General features: G+C 45.7%; 1 protein-coding gene across 3 annotated transcripts in view; it reads right to left on the minus strand.

Annotated features, from left to right (window-relative positions):
* Positions 1-3,101: 3,101 nt before the first annotated feature.
* Positions 3,102-13,847, minus strand: part of SPSB1 (splA/ryanodine receptor domain and SOCS box containing 1) — an 80,009-nt gene continuing 69,263 nt past the window's right edge. For all 3 annotated transcript variants that reach the window (XM_031962912.1, XM_031962914.1, XM_031962913.1), the window contains one exon: positions 3,102-5,227. In XM_031962912.1, the coding sequence (XP_031818772.1) occupies positions 5,100-5,227 (128 nt within the window). In that variant the 3' untranslated portion in view covers positions 3,102-5,099. The remainder of the gene's footprint in view (positions 5,228-13,847) is intronic.

Below are 13,847 nucleotides of genomic sequence, written 5' to 3' on the forward strand. Positions count from 1 at the left end.
TCCTTGGACCACAACTACCCAGGAAAGAAGTGAATCCCAGTCCATAGGAAGGGAGGGAATAATATTTAGATGATGCCTACCATGTGCCAGGCGCTGTGCTAAATGCTTCACAAATATTTTCTCATTTGATCCTTGCCCAGTGTTGGGGAGTCCATGCTGTTACTGTGATCTTCATTTTGCAGTTCAGGACACAACCAGAGGTTAAGTGACTTGCCCAGGATCATAGTGTTAGCAAAGGTCTGAGGCTGGATTTGGATTCAGGTCTCACTAGCTCCAGGCTCAGGGCTCTAAATACTGCCCCATCTTGCTGCTTGCAAGTTTTTATGTAGAAGTACCCCCCGACCCTATTATCTCTGGTACCACGGGTATTTGGGTACATGGCACCATCTGAGTCACTGGTTCAAATGTTCACAGAAAACTGTCTTCTCTCTGTCTCTACAAGTGGGTTCAGATTTGTGCTGGGTCATCCCTGACCTTAATTATTTAAGGGCGTCTCAGTATAAACAGTGCCTGGTATGCAGTAAGCATCTAATAAATGCTCATAGGTTTCCTGTTGTTGACAAGCTATCATGAATGGGTGGATATCAGCACCACTGAAGGGAATGCCATCCCATTTTAGTATATTTATTAAAATTTGTACTTGGGGATAAATTCATAATCTCCTCCTGAAAGAGCTAATGGGGCAGAAGGTTGGGAGGAATCCTAGACAAACTGCTCCTAATCTCAGATATTTAGAGCTGGGAGAAAACTCAGAGGTATCTCATTCAAGTCTATTTTGCAGATGAAGAAACTGAGGTCCAACTACTTGTCCATGTAGTAAATATGAGGAGTAAGCAAGATTCGAATTCAGGACCTCTGGCTCAATCTAATGTTTCCCATTGTTCTACAGTTGGTAGGGACCCCAGAGACCACCTAGTCCAATCTCTCCGTTTTCTAGAAGAGGAAGCAGTAGCATGTATTAGGCACCTACTATATGCAGGGCAACTAGGTGGTGCTATAGTGCACGGAGCACGGGATCTGGAGTCAGAATGATCCATCTTCCCGAGTTCAAATCCAGCCTCAGACACTTTCTAGCTCCGTGACCCGGGCGAGCCATTTCCTTGTCTGTAAAATGAATCGGAGGGAAATAGCAAACTGCTAAGAAGACACCAAAAGGGGATCACGGAGAGTCAGACACGACTGAACAACGACAGAACTTGCTGGCCAAGTGGACGGTGAAGCTTAGTGATTTGCTCAATGTGTGATCAGAGCCGGGGCCTTGAGTTCTGAATCCAGCCCCCCAAGGACATTTCCCAGAAACCGGCTCATCCAAGCTCCCCAAAGAAGGGGGAAAGTCTCCAGCTAAGTGTTTGAATTCTCATCTTCCCCAGTCATTTAAAAGAAAAAAACCCGGGACATTCAGAAATCTCCCGGGCAGGAAATGGCGATTTGAGGAGCGAGGCGAGTGGCTTGGAGGAGAAGGCCCTTTTCGGAGGCCGACTGCTCTGTCTCTGGCTGCCGAGCAGCTGAGTCCATGAGAAAGCCCCAGGAAGAGAGAGTGAGCTGATTCATTAGGGCTGGCTAAGGCAGGACATCATTTGTTGATTCTATGGCCCAATCCCCATCTCCCGACTTCCTCTCCAGTTGCCATGGTGCCATCGGTAAAACAGAGCACAACGCCGGGCCCCCTCGGCAGGTCATTTATTTCAGATATTCCCCATGGCTAGAATCCGACCATGTTTGGGTGTCTGGGCCCGAGCGGGGCCTAATGGCTGTCTTCGGCCCCCTCCCCACCATAGTTTATGGTTCGGTCGAGGCCGCATTCCACATCCCAAGAAAGAAAGGGAAGGGCCGGAGATGAAAGGCGAGGACATGTGCGGGAGCAAGACGGACAAGAGACGGGGAATGTTTCCCATCTATGGCCAGACTGAGGGGCCGCTACCTGCAGTGGGGCAGCGGAGGAGGAGGAGGAGGGGGCAGTCTGCCCCTACCCGGGAGTATTCATTCCAGCCCACGTGCCAAGTCTGCTCTGATGCTTTTATTAACACAGCTCCTTTCAAACCCAGAGACCCGCTGCACAAGAAGCCTCCCAGCTGAACAAAACCCCTTCTTTTCCTTTATGCCAACACCCCCCACAACCTCCTGCTTCCCTCCTCCCTCCCACCCCTCCCTTTCCTTCTCCTTTAAAATGAGCTCCTGTTCTACGGCAACCCAGACATGAACTCCAACCTAAAAATAATTCGAGACCACCCTTTTCCCCGCTCCCTCCCCTGAAATGTCTGGAACAGGCAATATTTGAATTTTCAGCCTCACAGACAGAACTCTGCCCTCCTCCCTCAGCCCCATGTTTCCCAGTCTCCAACTCACTGAAGAGTAAACTTTTGGGAGTACGGAGTCTTCTGTGCTCAGGAGGAACCATCAGTTCAGAAAATGCTATTAAGCGCCTACTAAGTACCTGACGTCATACTGGGTGCCTGGGATATAAGGATTACAAAACAACCGAACAAAAACCAGTCCCTGCTTTTGAGGAGTCCATAGTCTATGGAGGGGGTCAAACATACACAGGGAGATGCAAAAGAGATGCTAATTTTAAATATTAAGTGCCTACTATGTGCCGGGCACTATGCTAAGCACCTGTGAAATAGGTGCTGTTATTATCCCTATTTTACAGTTCAGGAAACTGAGGCAAACAAAAATTAATGCAAGGTCATACAGCTAATCAGTGTCTGAGGTTGCATTTGAACTCGGGTCTTCCTGATTGCACCAAAGCAACTGAGTAGAGCAGTAAAAGGTGGTCCGTGGAAGGAAGGAGGGTGAACTGCCGAGAATTAAGATGTGCAAATAAAGGAGGGGAGAAACGGGGTCCTAGCAAACACAAGCAGCCCGGCTGGACCAAGATCATCCTGATCATCAACTGAGAGCATAAAGGAGAGGAACGGAGTCAAAGGTCAAGTTGGCGGAAGCCCCTCTCCCGGCCCCAACACCCAAAAAGACACTAGCAGAGTGAATTCAAATTTAATAAACTTTTTTTTTATTAGGTTACTGAGTATTCTCTACAGCCATAAAATAGAAAGGAGTTTTAAAACCAAACAAAGCAATTATGTACTGGGATGGCAAGACAGGGGGAGGGGGCTGAACCTGAAACGAGAGGAGAAGTGGAGGAAATGGGGAGGGGGGGGGGCGGTGACATTGCATTTCCAGCATTGGTGGAAGACCACAGGGGCCAGGCAATCGAGTGGCGGACTCTACAAGGTGAATTCTCTCTTGTGCAACAATAAGAGTGTGTGTGTGTCCCACCCTGTAACAGAAAGGAGGAAAAGACCTATCCTTTGACTAGGGACGTGTGTTATGTTTTTCTCTTCCTTAAAAAAATAACAACAGCAACAAACAATAACAGTTTGGGGGGAGGCGACTTCGACTCCCCATGCGGGCTTGGCACCAATTCTATGCTTTGAAAAATATACTCTCCAAGTAGATTTTTTTTTTTAAAAAAAGGTATCCAACAGCAGCTGTTCAAAACATCTCTTACATAGACAAATATATATATATATATATTAAACATTTTAAACAAATAAAGTCATCTATTGTACCTGTACAGAACTGAACCAAAAGTTGGATTCCAAAACTGATTTCAAAGTTAACAAAATGTGCAAAATAAAGGGGCGGGGGGCCGTATCGAGGCCTGCACCTTGGAGGAATCATCAGGAAAAGGGAGCTCTTGACACATTTTTCTTTAGCCCAGGAAGAAGCAACCGGGGACCTATCTAGACGCTGGGTCTGCTCTCGAGGCAGGACCAATATTCCAGAGACCTAATTTTGGCTTGGGGGATGATGGTAAAGAACTTGACTGACACACTCACTCTCTCATCTCTCTCTTTTTTTTTTCTCTCTCTCTCTCTCAATCTCTCTCCTTCCAATGGACAAAGAACTGAAAACATGCTTTTTCTCAGATTACCAAAGCTGGGAAGGATGATAATGGCAGCTTAGCTCAGACATTTGAGCGACCTGAGGAAGAAAAACCGATCATACCCATAGCCCGGGCAAGGATGTCCAGCCAGTAAGAGGCGATGAACAAAGAGGGTGGCAGGCTGTTAGAGCTGCTTCAGAAGGCCCCTGAAGGCATCACTATTGCACATGAAAGCTGTAGCCTGAGAAAAGGGCCGTCCTGGCAAGCCTCTAGCCCGGCCCGAACTCCCCCTTGGAGCTACAAGCCAAGATAACAAAAACCACCCACCAAAGAAGCCCCGCTAGCTCTACCGACATCACTTGGCCAACGGCAGGTGACACAGCACATGGAGGTGGGGTAGTATGGGAGAGCAACAAGACACACATTGGAGAGAAAGGAATACATTTTCTTTCTATGTGGAATAAATAAATTGGGTTTTGTTGGTGAAAGAATAAATACAGAGTACAGGGTGGGACAACATCTTAGGGAATAACACTAGTTGCTTTCCGGCCTTTTTCCAGGGTCCTATTTTCTTTTCTTTATTTTTTTAAGTGTCCAGAATGAGTTTTTTTTTGGCATTGTCAGCTTTATGAACGGCGGCACTTTCTGCGCAGGAGTGACCCGTGAAGTCCCATGCTTGCCACCCAAAGGAAGTCATCGGTCAGTTTCCAAGCACCCTCGATGCTTCCTGGCCTCCTTATTGCCAGTGTGGTCACTCTCTCCCAACTGGTCCTCATCGGGCCCTGGAATCCTCTGGAGACATCTTGACCCGTTTGGGCAGAAGCCATGGGCTCCGAACTTCCATTCTTGGAGCTGACCAGGACACACCTTATTACTTCTGTAGAAATAAAGTCTCTCTTAAGAGGAGAAAATAAAATCCAAATACACAAAGGAAACTCGTCTGCCCACACTCCAAGAGGCCATTTCCAAGGGATAAAGACTAGATGAGCCTGTTCTTAGGGTCTGTCTTTATCTGGCAGAAGACTGGGGTGCGAGAAAGGACGAGAAAATCTTGGCTAGTGAGGTTGGAACAGCCAGATCAAGGAAGAGGGGAGCTGGGTAGGGCAGAGGCGGGGGAGAGAGGGGCTGTGGTCCCCAGTGGCGGCTCAGTGGGTTCGCATAGTTGGATTTCCTGATTCCGCTCCCAGATGGTGGTGGGCCTTGAGCTGGTGCATCACTGGTAGAGAAGATAGCCCTTAAGGGATGCTGGCAGGGGGAGGGCATGGATCTCACTCAGGCGTTCCTTCCCTAGGGCGAGGCGGACGGACCGGCGGCAGAGGTCCATCAGAGGCAGTGGTTCAGCTGGAGAGAGGAAAAGAGACAGAGAGAGGAAGAGAACTCGGTTACTGCACAATCATTGCAATGCCCACATTTCTGACAGATTATCCAATTTCAAGAGTCGGCATCTTTTGAGATAGACCGAGCTATAGAGCCCAATAGAGAAACTTGCTCTCCAGGACACTTTGGGGTAGACAGGCTCATCCCTACCTACACTGGTGCCAGGTGACCTCTTGTCAAAGACACTGCAGAGGGAATTCCAGGTGCAGGTCAACTAAACCAGGTGCTTTGGAAATCTGCTGAGCTCTATGGACCCCTTTCTCAGATTTTAAATACATAAATTAAAATATACGTGATTATAAAGGAAACCAGTTATACTGAAATAAAGATGTTATTTCCCCTTCCTCAAGTTCAGGCTCCTGCCTGAAATCTATCCACAGATAAAGTCTTAAGGGCTGTGTGGACCTCAGGTTGTGAACTTCTGTTCTCAATACTCCAAGGTTCCCAAACTGTGACACAACCGTCTTGTAACACAACTGTCCCACATGGGAAGAGGAGATAACTAAGTTGGATTAGGATGAACCTGAAATTCCTTTCCATCTTGTATCCCCGTTACTCAACTACCTTGAATAAAAAGGAGATATACCTAGGTGGCAGAGTGGATAGAGAGAATAAGCATTTATTAAGCACCTACTATGTACTATGCACTGTGCTAAGTGCTTTACAAATATCTCATTTGATCCTCACAACAATCCTAAGGGGTGGATGCTTTTATTCTCCCCATTTCACAGGTAAGGAAACTGAGGCAGGTGTAGTCCAGGATCTCACAGCTAGTAATTGGCTGAAGGCAGATTTCTGATCTTTCTGACTCCAAGTACAATACTCTAGATGATGATAATGGCTAATATTTTTTAATTGAAGCTTATTATTTTCAAAACATATACATGGTAACTTTTCACCACTGACCCTTGCAAAACCTTGTGTTCCAATTTACCGCCCCCCCCCCCAATCTCCTCCCCTCGATGACAAGTAATCCAATATATCTAACCATTTTTATAGTAACCATTACATGCTAGGCACTGTGCTAAGCACTTTACAATGATACCCCATGTAACCATGAGATAAATGCTATCCCCATTTTATACATGAGGATACTGAGGAAAACAGGGTTAAGTGACTTGCCCAGAGTCACTCAGAGTAAGCATCTGAGAGTGAATTTGAACTCGGGTCTTTTTGACGCGCGCTGTCCATACAGCATCAGACTTGAAATCGGGAAGACCCTGAATTCAAATCCACCCTCCGACACTTAACAGCTGTGTGGCTCTAGGCAAGTCACTTAACCTGTGACCACCCAAGATGCTTCATACATAAAACAGGGACGCCAACAACACGCCCGGTGTCTATAAAGCATTCTGCAGACCTTAGAGCAGGAACAGCCTCACCACAAGTAGCCAAGAAGGCACAAGCCAGGATGGCTGCATCCCACTGACAAGCGGTCACCTCCCCCTCCCCTCTGGGTCACCCACTGACATTCTCTGAGCCAGGGTACACCCCAGAGAGGCACAGAGCCCCCATTCTGGGAACGTGGCTCCATTTGTTGCCTTGGCCACAGAGGGCAGAAATGGGAACCATAGCGGGAAGCCACAGAAAGATCCACTAAGACTTGATGTTCACAATGGAAACACTTCCTGAGAGAGAAGCTGCTGTATCGGGAGGAAGTAGAGGACCCCCTTAATCAATCAGTCCACATTTATTAAGTGCTTACTCTGTGCCCAGAAATCTTATTGAGAACACACAGAAAAGATGCTTTTGGAGAGGAAACGCCAACTGAGGACTCTCCCTTCTCTGGATCTGAGATCAGCCAGACATCCCTTTCAGGGGCATCTCAATCAATCAGCAAGCATTTATTAAACACCAACTGTGTGCTCAGCACCATGCTAGGGATACAGGGAGAGAAACAAAACATTTCCTGTCTACAAAGGGCTTACAATTTACGAGTTTCATGGCAGATCACCGCAAGTCCACCAGCCCAGGAGGCTTGTGCCAGCACAGAAGCCCCAAACACGGCAGACAACCTGTTTTGGCAGGAGCCTTCCCACCCCACAGGGCCTGGCTCAGGTCTCAGGCCCCACAAGGTCAGCCTGCTCTGGGTCACTCACATGGGAACAATGTTCCTTGATTTCCATCTTAGCACAGATATGTATGAATAGGGCCATCCCCAAGGGCTCCTGCCAATTCTCGTGGGGCATGTGTGTGTTTGTGTATGTGTTTTGTTTTGCTTGGGGAGGCTGGGGTGGGGGACGCCCAGCTGGTGTTCCTGAGGCTAGTTCTCACTAAATGGGGTGGGCTGCCTCTCCCATCAAGGAACACCCTGTCCTGAATCCTCCCAGTAGCCGAATCCACAGATGTTTCCTTTCCAATGAGTGAGGTAGCCAGGGACAGGAGGGAGCAGGGAACAAGAACACATTTTGGGGAAGAACAGAGGAAGGCTGCCTGAATGACCCCACAGCTGTCTGCATCAAGGACAGAAAGAAGCTCCAGAGCAGTGCTGTGAACGTCAGGCTGGACTGGGGGGAAAGGGGGGAGGACCTGGGTTCAACTCTCCTCCCATTCCCTACTACCTCTGGGATCTTAAGGGAACTGTGGTTCTGTGAAAAGGAGAGTTGGAAAAAATTTTGGATTTAGAACAGCAGAGAGATGGAGAGAGAAAAAAGGAAAAAAGAGCAGAGAATAAGAAGGGGGGAGGGAGTTAGAGAGAGAGAAAAAGAGACAGAGAAAGGAGGGGGAAAGGAGAGAGGGAAAGAGGAAAAGGAGAGAAAAAAGAGGGAGAGAGACAGAGAGAGGGGGAAAGGAGACAGAAACAGAGAGAGGGAGAGAGAAAAAAGGAAAAAAGCAGAGAAAAAGAAGGGAGGGAGGGAGCTAGAGAGGGGGAGAGAGAGGGACAGAGAAAGGAGGGGGAAAGGAAAGAGGGAAAGAAGAAAAGGAGAGAAAAAAAGAGGGAGAGAGACAGAGGAAAGGAAAAAGACAGAAACAGAGAGAGGGAGGGAGAGAGAAAAAGAAAAAAGAACAGAGAAAAAGAAGGGAGGGAGGGAGCTAGAGAGGGAGAGAGAGAGAGAGAGACAGAGAAAGGAGGGGGAAAGGAGAGAGGAAATGGAGAGAGAAAAGAAAAAGCAAAGAGAGCAGAGAAAAAGAAGAGGGAGACAGATATAAAGAGAAAAGAGGAGAGAGAAAAAATGAAGGGAGAGGGAGAAACAGAGACAGAAAAACAGATTCTGGACAAATCATTTGACCACCGTCTGCTTTAGTTTCCTTACCTGTAAAATGGGGATATGGCATCTCCCTCCCAGGGTTGTTACGAAGCTCAAATGAGATATTAATTGTAAAATGGTTTGTTAGTACACACTAAGCACTATATAAAACTTAACTAGTATTATTATAGCGATTGTTCCAAGATTCTTCCAGCTCCAAATCCTGTGCTCCTTCCTTCTTGAAGAGCTCCAATGACATCACAAGGGTGGGCTGGAAGCACTCACTTTACACCCAGGGATTTGGGGACTAAATGATTGAGCAATCGCAGAGTTTCTACTGCAAGTACCTCAGAGATAACCTCATCCAACCTGTACCAAACCAGAAATTCTCTGTACAACAAACCAGATAAATGGTCACTCAGTCAGCTGTACTGTACACCAGGTACGAGGGATACCGAGAAGGCAAAGATAGCCCTTACCCTCTGGAACTCACAGTCTAAAGTACAATACAATCAACGAGCATTTATTAAATGCCTACGTTATACACATAGACCTAAGCAAGGTGAGGACTGCCTGTTTCATCAGGGCATCTCCAATGCCTTTCACATTTAATAAATGGTTGTTGCTCTCCTGGGGTTTGGGGTCATGGGGTGACCAGGTATCTATGACCTCTTCCAACACTCCCAGACTTAAAAAAGCAAGGTGAGGCAAAGGTGTGGCTCGTCTGGGGCTCCACCACCCACGGATGAGACTGAACAAGCCAGGTGTAGTTGTAGAGGAGGTTAAAAACTCGCTGTTTCCCTAGGGCCATCTTCCTGACTCCCAAGGGGAGTAAGGATCGTGGGAAACCTAATAGCCAAAGTCCATGTGAACAAGAATCTATTCTGTAATGTACCCAGCGAGTGTCCATCCGGGTTTACAGACTTCCAGTGACAGGGAACTCACTAGCCCTTGTGGCTGCCCATTCTGCCCAGGTTCTCCCTTAGTTCCAACTTCAATTTGTCTCTTTCTGACTTCCACCCCCTAATCCTAAACCAGGGGCAGGGAGAGATGTGAGAGAGTAGGGAGGGAGAAGGGGACAAACATTCATGAAGTGCCTGCTATTAAGTGGTTTACAAATATCTTATTGAATAATAAATCAAATAGTAATAATACAAAGTCCATTCCCTCTTCTATACCATTCAAACTGGAAGACAATTAACATGTCCCATCTTGAGACTTTCCTTAGACATTTACTAAGAGTCTCTTTGTCTTTTCTTATTGGTCCATGATTGTTTGCATATTATCTCTCCTAGATTGGGAGCTCCTCCAGGGCAGGAACTATTTCTTTCTTTGTATCGCCATTGCTTAGTACACCTAACACACAGAAGGTGCTTAATAAATGCTTGCTGACTTGTCAATTTCCAACAAACATGCTCCCTCTGTTTATTTCCCTGTCTTAGGGATTGATGGAAGGCGTTCAGAGAAAGCCAACCAAAATCATTCTAACCAAGAGCCTTTGGGACCCAAAGGAAGTGGAATCCTCCTGGGACTACCCAAAGGATTCCCTCCTGAGGCAGCCAATTCCACTTGGGACCCCTCAAATTTTGGGGAAATTGTTTTTTACGCCCTGAGCCTAATCTGCCTCTTCACAGCCTGCTGGGGCCAAAGAGATTAGGACCATTATCTCTTCTACAGAACAGGCCTTCAAATTCTTAAAGGCTGCTGTCATCACATCCACCTCCTCCCTCCTCTTCTCTAGACTAAACACCTCTAGTTCCTTTTACTGGTCTTTGTAGAAAATAAACTCAAGACCTATCTCCACTGGTTCCCTGCATGTTTTGAGGATAGGCTATTAAAAATGAGAAGGCACACAGTACAAGACAAAAAGAGCAGAATTGGGAGACTCCAAATTTGAATTCCCAGATGATGATTCTTATCTCTTTTAAAAAGAAATATATAGAGAGGTCAATGACTTTAGCTCTGCTTCCTGACAAAATTCTATCATGCATTATTGTTAATTTAATCATACAGTGTTTTTATTAATATTTTTTGTTTTCAAATTGTATTCTTTTTGTTAAATATATCCCTCTCGGGCACACTCTCTCACGACAAAGATTTTCTAAAATATATGTTATTATATATACAATAATGTTATATTGTAATATATAATAATTATTAATAATATAATATATAATATTATATCACATATATAGAATATTATGTTATGTAGCATTAAATTACATATAATAATTTATTATTATGCATATTACATATCATATATATCTATGAAATGTGTATATGTCTATATAACAAATTAAGACAGAGGTAGGGAATAGCTAGAAAAAGAAATTATTGCTAAGAGAGATAAAGGCTCCATGAACAGGACTTGCCAAAGTAATCTCATCTCTTTGTCTGATATAATCATTAACTAGTATTGATGCAGCAAATATATATATTTTATTTATATAACCTATATGTATATATATTTATGTTATCTTGCTATCAACAAAGCATCTGAAACAATCTCTCATGATATCCTTGTGGATGAGATAGAGTGACCAGGTGCTGACATCCCACAGGCCAAATCTGTCTTGCGGCTGCCTCTTACTCAGCTCCAGAACAATGGTATCCACCTTTTGACAGTAGGCTTGGGTGAATTTAGAACCAAACCCAAAGAGTCCACTAATGTCTCAATGTCATCATGACATGAAGCCTCTAGGAGAGTGTCTCAAGAGTGTGCACCTGGCTCTGTGCTTTAAAGAAAAACAAACACGAAACTATTAAAGGTGCATATAGCAAGTGCATCAAATTCCACAAAACTAGGAAAGGAAGGCAGCGTCAGGATCCTGAAAAATCTGAGTGTTGGGAGGATGAGCTGAATTGAGTTCATGGCATATAAATATTAAGGGCACTGGGCATATATATATGGGGGGGTGGTGGATATATAGTTGGATTCACATATATGAAAGGCTGTTAAGCGGAAGAAGGATCACATTTGTTCTGTTTGGCTCCAGGCATATTAGCTCAAATAAATTAATATTTGTAAAGTGCTTTGCATTACCTGGGCACTATATAAGTGCTCGTTTCCTCTCAGACTTCCTAACGCTTAGATCTGACCCGAGAATGGTGGGGTTTCTGCCTTAGCTGGTGGTGGGCTCCCCTCCATGAGAGGTCTTCGAGTGATGGCTCGGGGGACCTTTAACGGGGGGAGGGGGGTGATTCCTTTTAGGTATGGATTGGAGTTTTTAACTTGGGGGTCCATGATTTTGGCTGGAAAGTAAAATTCCATCTTTATTTTCACTAACTGTAATGGAGCATTTCCTTCAATTAGCTAAAAAAGTGATTCTGCAAAAGGATCTCTATCTAGATTTTACCAGTTTGTGAAAGGGCTCCACAAGTTAGGAACCCGAGTTCAAGATGCTTGTAATTCCGGGACCTAAGTCTCCTGGTCCAGCCTCAAAGTCAGTCATGGGAGACTAAATAGTAGGGTTAGAAGGAGCTGCTCCGGGCCCCCCTCAAGGACAAGGAGACAATACAAGGCTACCATATAAAAAACAAAACCCACAAATCCTAATTTGGAGTAACGGACTTGGTGGCGGAGCCAATGTCCAGGAAGCCAAGGCTTCCCATCCATTTAATGAGATCGATCAACACGCGTTTATTATTGCCTATTACATTCCAGGTGCTGTGATTTCCATGAATGACACGAGGAACAGAGGTTCTGGTGGGGACGGGGGTGCAGGGAGAGGGTGGTTAGGAAGCATGCTAACGGAGGATGCCGAGAAACTAGGAAATGAACTAGTTGGCCGCTATTTATTTAGGGAACAGGAAGAGAGTATGAATAGACTTCCTCATTTCAGTAAGAAAGTTACCTGGAAACCTATTTTTAAATGATCTTATGAGATCTCTGTCTCTGTCTGTCTGTGTTTGTCTGTCTCTTTTTGTCTCCCTTTCTCGGTATTTCTATTTCTCTCTTCCCCTCCTCTGTCTCTCTTGCCATCTGTCTTTCTCTGTCTCTGTGTCTGTCTGTTTCTCTATTTCTGTCTCTCTGCCTCCTCTGTTTCTATTTCTCTCTCTCTCTCTTGCTGTCTCTGTCTCTCCTGCTCTTCTCTGACCAACTAGAAACACAATCACATTTTATAAGCTTGCACAATAAGCACTAAGATCATTAGATTGACAGATTATTTCTGGTTCAGCTGCTAACAAGCCAGCAGCCATGTACTTACTAGGTAGCATTTATTGAACACCTACTCTGCGCTAGGCCCTGAAGTACAAAGACAAAAACCTCAAGGTGCTTACATTTTCCTGGGGCATAAAATATACACACGAATAAGAAAAATTTAAAGCTTTGGGGGTTTCTTGAGAGGGGACTGATAACCAGATGTTCAAGAATGGCCTCTTGTAGGAGATGGCATCTGAGTTTAGAAGGGAAACAAGATGTTGGAAGAGGATGAGGGAAAAAGGCATTCCTGGCATAGGGCACAGCCTATGCAAAGTCAGGGAGGTGGGAGAGGACAGGGAAGGAGTTTTCAGAAGTCTAATAGAGTGTTGGAGACCTGGAATCGAACACCACCTACGGCATTTACTAGCTTTGTGACCCTGGGCACATCCTTAACTTTCCCCGAGGATCAGTAATTCCCTGCTGTCTCCAGAAAACATCATCAACTCCTGTTTCCTATTTAAAGCCTTTCAGAAACTGGCTCCAATCTCCTTTCCGTAATGTGCTTATTACACACATCATGACCATCAGCAGTATTACTGCCATTACAAATAACTCCTAGACGTGTTTGCAGAGTGCTTCACGTACATTATTTAACTTCGTTCCACAATCACTCTGTGAGACAGATGCAATTATTGTCCCCATCTGACAAATGACCGACGGAGCTGTAAAGGGGACGAGCGGGGTTAACTGTGAGCATCAAATGAGGCAACACCCCCAAAGTACTCTGCTAACCTGAAAGCGCTGTGTAAAAGTCTGATTATTTTTAAACATTTCCCCGAAAAGACAGGAAAAAAGCTCCGAACGTACACATGCCTCCTTAGAAGGAGACCCCTGTGTGTGTGTATGTGTGTGGGAGCCCCCTGACAGGCTTTGGCAGCTCTGTCCATGTTAACACATCAATTCTTTTTTTCCACATTTCTAGGGAGGGCACGGCTACCCAGAACTGCCAAAAACCTACGGTCCAGTCCCCTCGGGCTGTCCAGAGGCCGGAGCCAAGGGCGCTTCCAGGACATGAGCAGCGTGGGGACAGACTTCTCCTCCAAACTGACCCCCCTCCGATGCCTGGGGCCAAGCATGAGGACGATCACCAATTAGTCATAACAGCCGCCTCTTCTGTCCAGAGCTGGCTCATCCTCCCGTCAGCTTCCCAGAACAGCAGATGAATCCGGCACGGGATGGCCGTCCAAAGTCC

This window comes from Sarcophilus harrisii, chromosome 3 (assembly GCF_902635505.1).
Source record: "Sarcophilus harrisii chromosome 3, mSarHar1.11, whole genome shotgun sequence".
Lineage (NCBI taxonomy): Eukaryota > Metazoa > Chordata > Mammalia > Dasyuromorphia > Dasyuridae > Sarcophilus > Sarcophilus harrisii.